The 16,781-nt window shown below is 39.4% G+C and overlaps 1 protein-coding gene across 1 annotated transcript in view; it reads right to left on the reverse strand.

Moving 5' to 3' along the window:
- The window catches only part of BRWD1 (bromodomain and WD repeat domain containing 1), a gene marked incomplete in the record, with an annotated part of 4,378,631 nt that overhangs the window by 1,916,509 nt on the left and 2,445,341 nt on the right, over positions 1 to 16,781 (reverse strand). The window contains 1 exon segment of the mRNA XM_044071461.1: positions 2,578 to 2,663. Within this exon segment, the coding sequence (XP_043927396.1) occupies positions 2,578 to 2,663 (86 nt within the window).

Below are 16,781 nucleotides of genomic sequence, written 5' to 3' on the forward strand. Positions count from 1 at the left end.
TTATGAACTTTTGCTATTTTAAACATTCAGGTTTATAGTCTCAAGATACTGAAATTCATTTCAATATTTCGAGATTATAAACGGCTCCCATTCGTACACATACAATATAGTATATATAACATACATGCATATTATATATAATCAAATACAGCATAGCATAAAATTAAACACTAATTTATAACTGTCATTAGAATACACATTGTGTGTGACAGAGTGACAGAGTGACAGTGACAGAGTGACAGTGACAGAGTGACAGTGACAGAGTGACAGTGACAGAGTGACAGTGACAGAGTGACAGTGACAGAGTGTGCGTCTGTGTGTGTGTGTCTGTGTGTGTGTGCGTCTGTGTGTGTCTGTGTCTGTGTGTGTGTCTGTACTTTGCAAGACCGAAATCCCACTTACCTGACTTTCATAATGTCGAGAAGAAAAAGCCAACAACCGCATATCACTGACCTCCCGGAACACAGACTTTCCACTCCAGGTAAGTAACTGCTTGGCTAAACTGAAAAATAAATTAAAACCAAAGCAAATTACACCATTTGCCCTTCCCAACTATACATACCAACTCTGAGATCACACTGCCTTGGGGGTAAGGTGCAAAGTCCAACATGGTGGCCAGTGGTTACATACCTGGAGTTGAAAGTCGGTGTTCCAGGAGGTTGGTGATATGCAGCTGTCAGCTTTTTCACCTTGGCATTAGGAAAGTCGGGTAAGTGGGACTTCAGTCTTGTAAAGTAGTGATTCATTAGATAATTGCGAAAGACTGAAATTTTGAATTTCAGTATTTCAAGACTGAATAGTCAAAATTCCACATACCCAAAAACCAAAATTGCGACCATATACACACACGCACACCACCACACAAATAAACAAACATACACCTACCTAACTACACTACAAGAGAAAGAAAACAAACACAAACACAACATAACATACAAACACTCCAACCCTACCTATAAGCAGGGGGGCAAGCCCCCCTGCACACCCATGTGGGGGACTGTAGCCTCCCCCCACACCATACTTATATATACTAACTTCAATGTCGCACTAAACACAAAATCCACCACTACACACACTAAAATCCCTATCCAATACCCTTACACAAACACCACTTACCCGATTCCCCAGCTAAAGCCACAAACCGCACTGCACATCACGAACGTGACACCACAACAGCAGATTTGAGATGGTGCAGTTTCACATAACTGCACTTTCGACTATTCAGTCTCGAAATACTGAAATTCGACATTTCAGTATTTCGAGATTGTCTAGTGAATCCACACACACACACACACACACACACACACACACACACACACACACACACACACACACACACGTGGAAAGAGACCGCAACATGGCAGCTGTAAATATAAATTACTACAGAAAATAGGTGAAAGCAACTTTAGGAAGGGCATATGGAAAGGCTTACAAGGGTATATGTTGGGTAACAAAAATGTAAGCTATTTAGGATGAGTAAATGGGTGCAAAGGAACAGTATGACTAAATACTGATTCTGCTGCACTACTGGGCTAGCAGGTAAGGCATGTGTGTGATACGAAGAGTTCCTAAAAGGCTTGGTAAATATAGACAATGGCAAATTTAGGAAATCTAACACACCTGAAAGAAAAAAAAAAAAGAGAAAAATGTTGTTTCGTCTACCAGAGTTCATTTAAATCCAAAATCTTAGTATGCAAGACAGCAGCCACTTTGCAACCAGTAAATAATATGGACACAGTCAAGCACAGAGACTAGTAGTCTGTTAGCCAGTAATCAAAATCAGAGTCATGTAAATAAGTTTTCTAACTGTAGTATAACAGTTACTACGCTCTATCACACTGTTTTCTGCAACTGTCAATACCTCCATCATTGTATCTATGTATATAATTGTCTGTGTATTATAATGTATTTTTCTGGAGCTTTTCTCTCTGGGTCTACTAAGAAAATGGCTCTGTGCGAAGTTGGACTATCCCAGGTAACAAAACAAATAAATAAAAATGAATAAACTGTACAAAGCTGGCTGAACCTAAAATGCATTTCAACCTGTTAAAGCAAAGCGCCAACAATAGTCTATGAAAGTAAAGTTAATAAGAAACAGTGCAAGCACTGAGGAGCAGTAGAATTATTTCTAAATAACTGCACACTTATTCTGAAGAAGACAATTTACTTTTTACTGGGCAAAGCTTCCCCATTCAAAGGCAACTCAGGAACACTATGTGGTTACGTGACTCGGTCACCTGCATCCAATTACATGAAGCAGCTTGTTAACAGCTCAAAGCCTTTACTTTCTCTGCTGTCTGCCATACGTCTTTCAACAGTCATAAAAACAGCATATCTGATGAGAGTAAAAGAAACAAGAAGCAGGCAGTCTGGAAATTAAATATGTTGGATGTAAGTGAAGCAAGCAAAACCTTAAGTAGTTCCAGTACTGTAAGCAAAAGAAATTACATGCATGCGGATGACCACTGGTCCCCTGTGACTTAAGTAGTACGACGGTATCTCAACTGCATAATTCAACATCTGTGACTATAGGAAAAAAGAAAAACTATAGCACAATCTTCAAATCCTCTAACTTACCTGTTGCTGTTAGTTTCACTCTTCCACTCCTCTTCATCCTCCACATCAGAATACAATGAGCTTGCATCATTTGCTGAATCATATTCCTAACAATAAATATTAAAATGATATTACTTGCTATCGAATAAGATACGTGTGCTACCAAAAGGTAGTTGTGTGAGTCAAAATAAAAGACATACAGATAATGAGAGCATTGCTACAGGAACTTATAAAATTAATGCAAAATATCAATGTTAGTCTGATCTTTTTCAGTATCCGGATGTCCCTAGGGGGTACATGGCATCAGTACAGCATGCATAAATTCTACTGGCCTGGCAATAAAAAAGACATGACAGGTATAAGCACTTTCAAAGGGTAGCCATATGACATAGGGCATCAAGTAACCATTATCTTGGCAGTGGTGGTAGGCTATGCTACTGGGTACCCTGAAGTACTGGCTCTGCCCATTACAGAGGCAAAAAGGTGGCAACTGCTATGCTAGAATTCTTCATCAGGGTGGAGTTTCCACAGGATATACAAATTAGGATGCTTACTTTCTGGCAGTCAGCACACAAAATTAAGGCTCTGCACTATTAATGAACTGCTTCCTGTAATCAAGGATATAGCTTGCTTCCTTCCATCTCCATTTTCCTACTGTGTGACCCTAAGCAAATAACTGGTCACATATTACTCTGGGTCAGCCCTAAAAAGGGACACTTGGACCCAAGGGGTTTACACAGTTAAATGTATATAAACATAATTTCATGTCATACCTTTTGACCCATTTAAGGAATCATTATGGGGTAAAGCAGCTAAAGCCTACCCCCTACCCTTTATAAACTTATGGTCTGGTAGAAAGGTTTGACTTTACTCTTAAGACCACCTTGAGACCATTTACAAATCAGTTTAAGCAAGACTGGAACAAGTATCTGAACCCATTTCCTCTTTACATACAGAAAAATATCCAACAGACCACAGTATTTCACCACCTGGGTTACTTTGTGATGAGTGGGAGAGTAAATGTGATTTCCATAAGGAGTATGCCATAAATTTCAGGACTAGGCTTAGAGAGCTCATGGTGTTGGCAAAGGAAAAAACACAGTCACAATGGTAAAAAGATAAGATATGACTAAATGGTTACAGCCCAGAAAATACACAACTGGACAAAAAAGTAATGCTGCTTATTTCTGCTTAAGGAAAGCAGCAACTGGTAGCACTGAATGGTTCTTCCATTATTGTGAGAAAGGTGAACAATATTAACTATATATATATATATATATATATATATATATATATATATATATATATATATATATATATATATATATATATAAAATTACTTTAACAAGCTTAAGCTCCACCATAATGGACAGACACTAGTATTCAGTATCTACAGTGCACAGTGCGTTATAGCATAACATTTCAGACTAACAACTCAGTGGATGAGAGAGTGCTATCAAAAAAAGCTACCTCTACACAAGTTCAAGAAATCAGCATAGTATTACATGAGTTTGGAGATATGTTCACAGCTAAGCCAGGGTGTACTCAATTGAATGAATACTAAATGGACAGAGTGAAACAAATGACAATCAGACAGGCTTATACAGAGTTACTAAGCAAATCAAGCAAACCAAGCAGGATGAACTACAAAATGTATTAGATCTGGGAGTAATCCAGAAATGTACCAGTGGTCTTCACTGGTATTGCTGATGTCAAAAAGACGCACCAGGTTCTGTGCAGACTACAGAAAATAAAAGTCACACAAAGTCAGGTACTTACAACATGTCTAGAACAAATGAATACTACAACAGCTGAGGGAGGAGAGCATTTCACTACTGAATTAATTAAATTTACTGACAATTATTCTTGATACCTGCAGCTAGGAAGATGTCTCATTTTATTACAATTTGAGTTGCATGCATTTATTCACATGCCCCTGCAACTTTCCATAGGCTAACAGATCACATTCCAGCAATTGCTGGAATCTGTGCTCGCCTATATAGATGACAGAGCCAACATTTTCTTTAATTAGCCATTGGGGAGTTGATGCAATGAATATCTTTACTAAGCATGAAATTTTTAAAAGGCGACATAGGTACATACACAGAAATATAACAAGTCAGTATGGTATTACCATTCTAAATATGCAGAATACATATATGTACTCTTAACATTTTTATTCTCTCCAACTTTACATAAACTGCTCATTCCCTGACTTCACTTAAATTTCACTCTTCCTCCCCCTCTTGAACATAATATTGCATGCATTGCTCCCACAAGCTCCACTTACTGCTGTGTAATTTTCTTCCTTTTTCTTCGAATCCCACAGTTCTTTTATCTCCTTTACAATATTTAATACTTTACTTACAATTGGTTAAGATTTTGATTTCCATTATCCAGTAATTGCTTTTTTGGCAGCCAACACTATAAAGCTTTAGTAAGTCCTTACTTTGTCTAGCCAATTTAGATTTTGTATCCTACAGCTGAAAAGAATCATTTCACTAGTTACAACCATTTGCTACTCCAGCATTTCTGACAAAGTACTCTGCACAGCATTTTTAAAATTTGCCAACTTGTTATATTCCCATAAAGTATTTCAGAAGTACCTCTCTCTTTCCCATCACACCTCTGGCATTGTTTGTGTACTTCAGAAAAAATTCTCTGAAGCCTGTCTGGGGTATAAAAGTACCTATGCAAACAATTCCATCCAAAATCCTAAACCTTTTGGATGTTTTGCATACTTAGGAACTCAAACAGATGTCCTTCCTTTGTAAACTGGCTTTCCAGTATCTCCTCCGAATCTTTTCTAATATTTTCTGATTATTATAGTTATCTTGCAAAACATGTATGCCCTACTAATTATCCCTTGTTTGATAGCAACTTTATTTTATTTTACATTTGTTAACCGGGATGGTCCGACTGGACACAGGTCCATTTTCAGCAGAGGCTCAGGGAGAAAAGCTCCACATGTGGATAGTTACATAAGAGTTAACAGTAGTAGTTTTTTACAGTTAAATATAGATACCAGTACAGAATTATAGGATTACATGCATACTTAAAAACTTGGAATACATACTGTCTAATGGCCATAGTCTGAGAGGCAGGACAAAGAGGAGGATTTTGAAGATAACGTTTTTTTGTAATAGAAAAATAAAATAGATATGTACAGGCTTGACTATTCAAGATCTACATGAGGAAAAATATGCTTTGGAGAAATTATTTAAAAATGTGAGAACTACTGTTGAGATGATTTTGTGAGATGAGAACTTTGGCAACAATACATACCAAGCAGTTAGATGAAGGTGTGGCTGAGGATTTGAATGAATACTAAGACAATATCATACCATCTTGCTCATACAGCAGAGCTCTGGGGATGTGAAAGGTAAAGTGTCTAAAACTTCTAGTCGGATGTTATATCTTGAGCAGCAGTTGGTGTGTGTGTGTGGGAAAACAAGCAAAGCAGTGAAATTTACAAATAATTGGATGCCAGAAGGAGAGGCAGTTTGGATTGCTTGCACTTAGTGAAAGAAAACATAGGGGCATGAAGACAGTTTTTGAAAAAGCCCTTAAAATAAAGAAAATCTGTTGGCTATTCTGGCTGTAGCTAAAACAGTTATTGTGAAACCTTAGTGACACAGAAGATATCTGGAAACTATTCTACCAACAAGGAAACAACTGGTAATCCACTACAGATCCTCCCTCCCTGCCAATATAATTAAAAGAACTACCTCCTACTTAACCCAGAAGACTCCCTGAACATGCCTGCTAGCCGGGGTCACCTTGAACGCTGCTACTGTGAGGACTGCCCAATACAATTATTGTGAATGTATGTAGCCAAAGGAAACTACCTATAGACTAGCTAATTAAACTACTTCCTAATACCCATGTTGTGCTTGTCTGCCCTCCCGAGTGCGTCTTTAGCAGCCTGCCGCAGACTGCTTGCTACTCTCCCCCTCCAGTCTCTAAACCCTGAATAATCATTTTACTTCAAAGACACTTAACACTTCTGCTTGCTATCCTTTCTTATGCCATTAGGTGGCAGCACCTACCAACACCATAGCTAGTTCTACACTATTCTCCTGAGGTTTAGTTCCTAAAGCTGGCTAAAGTCTTTTTCTCATTCATACTCTCCATCTCCTTAACCGTTATACAGCCTCTCCCCCTTGCTACAACACAGACATATTTCCAGCCTGTTAACAAAGCTTTTTCCCCCTTAACAGTTTTTCATTACATTACCCACTTACCATAGTATTGTACTACAGCTGCTGATACTTTTTTCTGCTGCACTCTCTTCACTTGCTCACCTCCTCCCGTGATTCTTTTTCTCCCCACCCACTTTTACTCCTCTCAGAGCCTAACACAACCCCACTATATATTCCCTCCTCTATTAGCTACCCCCCCCCCCGAGTTTATTTCTAGACATCACAAACTGTGGCGCCATCTTTTAAACCTATTCTAATAGCGGTCACATCTCCCTGGTGCCGGTCCTACGGTCAGGTTGCTCAAGCTCGCCTCCCGGTAGTTTTTTTTTACAACATTGTGCTGTGTTTAAATATGTGCTCGTAGAGCACCAAATGTGCTAATACTTGTTTAAATGCTGGAAGTACGTGATTTATGTCTTACAAAGTTTTTTTTTTCCACTTGCTGTTGTAAAACACAGCTGATTTTTGTTTTACCTTTGTAACAGCAAAAGGAATATATGTGCACCTTGGCGACAAAACAGTCATGGTAGAATAAAACTACCAGCTGCTCTTTTGTCCCCTCTTTGGTCTTGCTTCTTTGTTCTGACAACCAATGTTTTTATCTCTATTTTTGTAACTTTTAGCAGCAAATACTAAACAAATTGACTAGCTAAGGAGCACAAACCATAGGGCGTCGTATATGCCCGTTTGTCTCTCTTAAAGGGGCTAAAACTGTATGTGATATGCACACCCATGTAGCCAGCAGAATCACATTAGTGTTTTATATGCAAACAGGATTGGTTGAAGTACTAATGAGGCTTAACCAATGCCATATGTACTGAATTAATTTATAACTATAGTGATGGTATTTTTTTCTGTTTGATACTATTTTGGAATATTTAAATATTTTGGCCATATCATAGCCGATTTTCTCCATTAGAGTTAGCATTTACGGCTCTACTGTATTGCGCAGTTACTGTTAGACTATTCTTATACAGTTCTTAAGTACTGTTTTAGATATTCCCATGTACTTAACATTGCTTTGTTTGGTAGAATATTTATGATTGTTTTTTTTTCTTTGCCTACTGACGACAAACCCCATCCCTCAAACCTCGTGCTTGGGGAACCTGTATTAGGCTGGGCTGTTGAGTGATTGTATTTTTCTTAAATAATACACTGCCATACTGCTTGGGCTATAGAGCTACTAAATTGTCTTACTTGAAATGTATTACACTGAAATGAGAGCATTCTATTAGTTGTGTCCTATACTGTATTGCACTGTAGAGTGAATGTTTTTTACTTGTCTTATACTCCTAAACTTGCATTTTTCCTTCCATAGCTTGGACTGTAGAGTTACTAGATTGTTTATATAGAGTCTCCTACACTGCCTACCTCTGCACTGTACTTTAGCCATATCAGCTGCTTTTCTATTACTACATCTTGAACTTACTCTCCCAACTATTTCTACACTCCACCTACATTCTATCCTTGTCTTTCCCTACTTACTGTATGACTATAGACAGTCCTCCTCCTCTGACTATTGCCTAACTTCCTGCCTTATCCTTTTACTTCCTGCCTTATCCTTTTATCTCTTTACTCAAAGCTCTTAAATAACCTAACACACTATCTCTCTCTCTTTTTTTTACAGTAATCCACTCCAGATGCTCCCTCCCTGCCAATATAATTAAAATAACTACCTCCTGCTTAACCCAGAAGACTCCCTGAACCTGCCTGCTAGCCGGGGTCACCTTGAACGCTGCTACTGTGAGGACTCCCCAATACAATTATTGTGAATGTATGTAGCCAAAGGAAACTACCTATAGACTAGCTAATTAAACTACTTCCTAATACCCAGGTTGTGCTTGTCTGCCCTTCTGAGTGTGTGTCTTTAGAAGCCTGCCGCAGACAGCTTGCTACTCTTCCCCCCTTCAGTCCCTAAACCCTGAATAATCATTTTACTTCAAAGACTTACTAACACTTCTGCTTGCTATGCTTTCTTATGCCACTAAGTGGCAGCACCTACCAACACAATAGCTAGTACTACACTATTCTCCTGAGGTTTAGTTTCTAAAGCTGGCTAAACTCTTTCTAATTCATACTCTCTATCTCCTTAACTGTTATACAGCCTCTACCCCTTGCTAAAATGGACATATTTCCAGCCTGTTAAAGCTTTCCCCCTTAACAGTTTTTCATTACATTACCCACTTACCATAGTATTGTACTACAGCTGCTGATACTTTTTCTGATACTTTTTTGCTGCACTCTCTTCACTTGCTGTATCCCGCTCCGTTCGCCCTACAGGCTCACTCCGCTCCCCTCCCTGCCCCAGTGCTCCTATACTTATTGCAGAAATACACACACCCCCCCCCCTTCTTACAACTACCAATTAGATCTCCCTCGGGTTCTTTTTAGACCACTCCCACTCCTACACCACACCATCCTACTATCATACTTTCTCCTCCCTAACTCTCCCCCCTCTTCCACCTCATTCATCAACTAAACACTATATGTACCAACCTCTTGTACACAGCCACCTCCTAAAACCTACCTCTACCCCCCTCTCACTTCCACCACACCTTTTCCCCCTTTCCTCAATCAAACTCCATTCTATACTCTTTCCTATATCTGATCTCCCACTATGTATACCTTAATGCTCACCAACCTTCTACTACTTCAACTAATCTTCTTACATCATCTCACTGCACCCCATGCACCATTACCCTCCTTCCATAAATAACTCACCAACCCACTCCCAAATGATCAACCTAAGTCAAAAATTGACTTTATCATCTTTCCCTCTTTCCTACCCTTAAACGTTCTAGTCCCTGAAATAAAAATACCCCCTTCTTACTCCCTAACTCCAAAAAATAAGACAAAGCTTATTAGGTACTACCCACTCATACCAAAATCCAAACGTTTCCCCACCACTATACTTATAGCAGGTGATATTCATCCAAACCCAGGTCCAAACCCAAACCTCCAAACATCCCTCCCACCTCAGCTCCTCTAACTACTCCCCTAAAACAAATCTCCTTCTAGTCTATTAATACCAGAAGCACTCTCAACAAACAGTCAGTTCCATGCTTGGATAGCAAATCATATCCCTGATGTCATTGCAGTAACAGAAACCTGGCTTAAACCACACAACCTAGATAAAGATATCCCCCCCTCAGCTATAACATGATTCGCCTAGACTGAATGAACAAAAAGGGTGGGGGGTTGCCATTGTTTATTCTAGTAATCCCACTATTTCTCTCATTACAAATCCAAAGCCATCTTTCTCCTCAGCAGAAATACTGGCAGTTAACCTTAAACTAAACAACTACACTACAATCACTATAGTAGCCACCTACATTCCACCAGGTGATAATATTCCAATACTGGAAAACAATCTCTCCTATTTTCCCCTGAATATCCCAAATTAAACAATCCTCCTTGGTGACATGAGCATCAACTGGCTAACCCTTAATAACCCTGGATCCACACACAATATTAATCTGTATGGATTTACCCAGCTAATTACCAAGTCAACACACTAAACACCCACACTACAAATACCCTCATAAATAGGATACTTGTCTCAGCTCCATCCAAATATCACAATCCTGAAACTTTTCCCCGATTCCCTGAGTGACCACTCACCTATAAAAGTGCTAATACATACTAGTCACCTCCCAAAACCACACACATTTTTTAACAGGCATAATCTCTCCAGTTTTAACCCGGAAACTTTTAACACTCTAATATCTAGAGTAAACCGGGACTTCCTTCCTCAGCTTCCTTTAGATGAGGCTGTCATTGCTTTCAAGTCTACTTTTCTGGACATCATTAACTTACTAGCACCACCTCGTAAAATCAGGACAAAAGCTAAAATATCTCCTTGGCTAACAAAAAAAGTGCAAGAACTCTCATGAAGTCTAGAGGTAAGTCCTGGAAAAAATGGCTTCAAACAAAAAATCCCTATGATCTACAAAGATACAAAGAACAAAGAAACCTGGTCAAAAGACTAAACAAAAAGAAAAAAGAATTCTACTATAACCCCCCTTCAACACTAAAATCAGACCCAAAGAAATTCTGGCGCACAATCAATCAAATGCACCATCCGGGAAACCGTACCTCACCCAACCCTACCCCAGAAAAGACACCAGTAGACACAGCAAACACCTTCAACACTTACTTTGTTGAATCAATATCCAATCTCTTTAACTCAAATAACTCTAACACAAAGAACCCCACAAACCCAGCTTTCTCTTCTACAACTCCTTCTAAAAATCTTTTCTCTCAAGCCCATCCCACAACCCACATCCGTACCTTACTCTCCAAACTTAAACCCTACTCTTTATCTGCAGATAACATCCCACCCTACTTTCTCCAGTCAGTGCCCACTCACTTGCCTATCCTATCTCTATCCTCATAAACTGTTCCTTCTAGAATCTAAAGTACCTTCCATCTGGAAACACTTCTATACCATACCTATCCACAAAGGAGGTAACTCCACTGAAATCTCTAACTTTAGGCCTACTGCCATCCTCTCCCCTCTAAAGTTCTTGAAAAGTGCATTCATACTCAAGTCATGGATCATTTCTCACAGGAAAACCTACTCAACGTGGTTTTCGACCATAGCTTAATACTTATACGGCAACTCCTATCCTTTCTTAATACTATTTCCTTGGCCAGAGAGGACCATAAACTTATCTCCTGTCTCTTCCTTGACCTCTCTAAGGCCTTTGATACCATATCTCACTCTCTACTACTAAACAAACTATCCAACCTCAATTTCTCTCCTGATACAGTGGCATGGTTTGAAAGCTAACTTAGAGATAGATTCCAATCTGTAAAATGGGATACTGCTCTATCAACTCCACTACAAATACAAATGGGAGTCCCTCAAGGATCCATTTTAGGGCCATTACTTTTCAACATCTTCACAAACTTGCTCTATACCTCCTGCCCACACTCCTCCATTATACAATATGCTGATGACTCTACAGTTAGCTATAACTAACTCTCATTCAGAACTCTTAACAGCTACCCAATCATTCTTTAACTCAGTAGAAACATGACTCTCCAACAACCAACTCATCCTAAACCCTAAAAAAATGAAACTCCTACGCTTCCTCCCTAAAACAGCTAACCAAATCAAGACCTCCGTCGCTATCCAGTCACTCAAGACACCAATTGTAGCCAAATCAAGTTCAAAACTCCTTGGTATTACAATCGATGACCAACTAAAATTTGATCTCCACATAAATAATTGCATCAGGAAAACCCACCTTAAGCTCAGTCTACTAAATAGAAATAACAAATTTCTTACTCAGGAAGCCAGAATAGCCCTCACTCATGCCTATCTTCTTCCCTGCTTAACATATTGCTCTCAAATTCTTACTAACCTTAACTCCTCTTCTCCTTGCTAGACTTCAGACTAGTTATCACAAAGTAGCTAGATTTGCAACCCAACAACCCTACAAATCTCACCACTGTCTCTCACTAAGATACTTAAACTGGCTTGAAATGCCCCAACTCCTCCTTCTCTCTCAGCTCCAAACCATACACTCAATCCTATATCAGCCATCTTTCTGTCCAGCCTTACACTCTATTATCTCCCACTATGCTCCTACAAGAAACCTCAGTAGCTCTTCCCAAGACCTTCTAAAAATCTACAAGCTCAAATCTAAAGCAGGACAAAACGTATATAACTACCGCCCCTCTATTGAATGGAACAATCTTCCCCTCGAGATTCGAACACAGGCACATCCCAAACAGTTTAAACTAACACTAAAGGAATATTTCAATAAGAAATGGATCTGCCAATGCTCAAACCCTCCTTGAAAACTTTCCATTCTTAACTTTTCCTCAATCTATGTACTTCTCTCTGTAAAACTTGCATAACTACTGGTCTGATGTGATAAAAAAAAATAAATAACCCTGATTTTTGTACTTTATATTCCCTTCTGCTTAACTAATATATGTACAACTAATTGTTATCTGTATAAGATTTAGCTGTATTCGACTTGTATAAAATCTATACCAATGTACTTAATGTTATACTTGTATGTACTGGAGCTTTTCTCCCCAGGCCTCTGCTGAAAAAGGGCCTCGGCTCAGTCAGACATTCCTGGTCAACAAATGTAAAATAAATAATTAAAACTTAACAATATTAGTTTTCTTGTTTGAACTTAAGACATTTTTAGTGGTACAAGGCTGAATAAGGTAGCATATCATTCAGTAGTACAATACATATGAGAACGATAGTAATGTTTGAGACTATTTTACAGATAGTCAGGTGGTGAAGAGAGTGGTGAGCTGGTTAGTCAGGGGTGGTACAGGGGCACAGCCAGTGACTTTAAAGGTATTTTTTGAGAGATGTTTTAAATTGGTTTATAGATTGGACTGCTGTAAGTTTGGCAGGGAGTCTGTTCCAGATTGTACCAACAGAGATGCAGAATAATGACTCACCCGCTGAGTTTTTAGATTGAACAGTTAGTGGCAGCATTTTGTCAGATCAGCGGAGAGTTTTAGGTTACTGTATGGGGTAATTATACTTTTCAGTATGGGCGTGCTTTCAGGCTGATGGAGGACTCTGTGGGTTATTAATAATTGGTTATATTGGATTTGAGGGGGAAACTTTAGCAAGCCTAGAGATTGTAGGTTAATACAGTGATGGGTTCTATATGCTGAGCCTGTGGCAAATCTGGCTATGTTACTGTAGCAGTTATTGAGTTTATTGAGGTCAGATTTACTCAGGTTTGTATAGATTGGGGAGGCATAAAGAAGGGGTGAAAGTAGATGTGTTCAGGCAATCACTGTCCTAGTAGTTAGGGTTACAAATGCCTTAATCCTACATAGAGATCCTAGCTTTTTGTTGACTATTTTAATGGTTTTGTCGATGTGAGCATCAAACTTAAGGTTACTGTCAACAATTACACCTAATAGTTTTGTATTACTTTCTGGGGAAATTATTGTGCCATTATTAGATGTTATGGTAAATGATGGTAGTGTAGCTTTCTGGGTGGGGGTGAAAAGTAGCAGTTTTGTTTTATTTGGATTCAATAGGAGATGCCTGTCAGTTAGCCAGTTTTCTACTATGTTGAAAGTATTTTGGGTTAAGGTCTGCAGGTCTAATGGGGAGGTGGCAGAACAGATTAGGGTAGAGTCATCTGTATAAATATCGTGGGAAGAAATATCCAGGGAATTGTTATGGCTAGGCTTGCATAGGCCCTAGGGCCGATAGGCTAGTACAAACCTATGAACCTGAATGCAGGTTGCTTTGGGGATGACTGTATAAAGATCATTAATGAAGATGAAGAATAGGAGAGGTCCTAGTATAGACCCTTGAACTCCAAGGGTGACTGGCAGTAGGGAGGAAAGGCTATCCCCTTCCATAGCACAGCTTGTCGTTTGCCACTTAGGTAGGACTGAAACCGGCATATTGCCAGGCTGTCTATGGCAAGAGGTTTTAGTGTTCGAATGAGTAGTTGGTGGTTTACCATGTCAAATATCTTAGATAGATCAAGAAAGACGGCGCAGGAGAGTGTATTACTACGGATTTGATTTACTGTTTGAGAGAAGGATAGAAGGGCTGAGGTGGTACTATGGTGGGGTCTAAATCCATGCTGGGAGGGAGCTAGGAGATTGTGCAAATTGAGGTAATGAAGGAGTTGCTTGTGGATACATTTTTCCATAATTTTAGCCAGAGGAGACAGAATGGCGATGAGCCGGTAATTTGAAAGGTCAGTGGAGTTACCCCCTTTATGGAGAGGAATTAAGTGGGAAATTTTCCAGATGGAGGGGATATATGCTTCAGAGATGGTTCTGTTAATTAATATTGAGATGGGATATGCTACTGCACCTGCAGCCTTTTGAAGATATTCAGCCGGGAGTAGGTCAGCTGATGGGGTGGTGGGTTTCAGTTTCTTGATTAAGGATCGAATAAGGGCTGTTGGCACAGGTTGAAAGTTAAAGGCTGGATGGGTATTGGATATGGGATAAATAGGGTCTAGGTTATTGGGGCCTAGTTGGTTGGCAAGGGATTGTATAGTTTCCGTAAAGAAGGTGTTGGCAATATTTTCTGGAGGTTTTTGGAGGACAGACGCAGGGATAGGGGTAGTTACCTGGATGGAGATTATTTAAGCAGGACCAACATTTTTGTGGTCGATTTTGATGTTTATGTTGCAGGTTACAGTAAGTCTTTTTTGTCTAATATTATAGACTTTTTATAGCATAATTTCTTAGCTGTTTATATATGTTGATCCTTAAGGGGTTTATTGGTTTGCCAAGAGGACCAAGCCTTATTTCTATTCATGATTTTTTGCCTAGTTTCTTTTGACAGCCACAGTGCCACTTTTTTCTTTGTTCTGATTGGTCCGGGTGGATGCATAACTGTCAAGGATTCTAAGAAATGTGGAGCTAAAGTGTGATACTGCCTTGTCTATGGGAGTAGTTTTAGTCTATTCCAGTTACATGGCCAAAGTTCTATTTGGAATTTGGTTTGATTGAAGCTCTTATTGTTCCTAATAGTTCTGAAGCTACGTATTTGAGTGATATCAGTTTTCTGTCAGAGTATATACGTTAGGAAGTGTTCACTTATTTCCTCAGGTTGGGTGCCTACTTTATACATATGGGGAGGGTTATTAATGAGAATCCAATCTAGTATACTTTCTTTGTTATTCGGCTTACTAGTTTTGGTGGTGGAGGTTATGACTTGGGAGAAACCATATAGATTTATGTGGGTAGTAGGGAAGTCTGAGGAGCAGATGTTCCAGTCCATATTAAAGTCACCTAAAACAATAGTTTCTTGTGGGGAGTTTATGGACAGCCACTGTAGAATGTCTTCAAGGTTGCTGGCGGTGTTACTAGGTGGGATATAAATGCAGCCAATGTTTATAGATTTATGCTGGTTAATTGGTAGTTTTGTATTGTATTTCAGCTTTATCAGCTTGTGGAGCTTGGGGAGAGTTGAAATAGTTACATTAATTGAAGATTTATATAAGACAGCTACCCCCATCCCTTCTTTGAGGTGCAGTCCAGTCATATTATATTGTAACCTGGAGGAGTAACTTCATTATCAGTGGTGGATGGCTTAAGCCAGGTTTCCTTAAGACATAGTATGTCTGGGGAGTGTACTGCCAAGAGTGCATGCAGGTAGTGGACTTTATTCTTAAGGCTTCTAATGTTTAGGTGGCAGATGAGGAGAGAGGTAGAGGAGATGTTTAAGTTTTGCAGGCTAGAGGGGATGTTATATATTGGGTTGGATGATTCCGATGGGGTTGGTCCTGGGTTGGGGTGGATGTCACCATCCATTGTGAGGTTAGTTTGAGAATTAATTATTAGTTTTTGAAGTCTGAATAAAAGTTTGTAGCAGTGTTTAGTTCTAGGGTTAACATAACTGTCTCGAATGAGCTGTTGTGTTATTGTAGTATGGGAGTTGGAAGGAGAGGGAGTAGTGGGTGATTAAAGTAATGCGGAAGAGCATGAGTATCGGTCTGGGGTAGTGAGAGTCAGAAAGGGAGAGATGTTCATGAGCTGTAATAAGATACGAAATTATCCGCAAGGGTAAAAGGTAGTAGGAAGGCTTTGAACTGAAAGGCGAGGGTGAGGCTTGTAGAGGCACTGCAGAGGTTTTGCAACTTAATTGTTTAAGAATGGGGGTGGGAGGGTAGTAGATGAGGGTAGAGTAAAGAAATAGGGAGGGCGTTGTGTTTAGGGTGGGTCTTACAATTGCTGATTGGTTCTATAGTTAGACGAGTGGTAATTGTGCCTATAAATTTAGCACCTCTAGGGACGGGTGGAATTTGGGGGCAGAGCGGAGCAGGGAGTGAGGGCGAGCACAGCGGGGCTAATACAGGCTCAAGAGTTTAAACCCCTGCTTCAGGTTTATGCTATGTATTTTGTAATTTTAAATGTTTTATGCAGGGAGCTCTACTGTTTTTCTTTAGTTAGTATGATTAAGCTCGGTTTCTGAATGCTAAAACCTAAGGCAGACAGCTGAACTACAGAGCCTACAGTAGAAAGGAGCTTTGTTCTATGTGTCCAAATTAAATTATG

The sequence above is a fragment of the Protopterus annectens genome, chromosome 5.part0, assembly GCF_019279795.1.
Source record: "Protopterus annectens isolate FY-2018-M chromosome 5.part0, PAN1.0, whole genome shotgun sequence".
Lineage (NCBI taxonomy): Eukaryota > Metazoa > Chordata > Ceratodontiformes > Protopteridae > Protopterus > Protopterus annectens.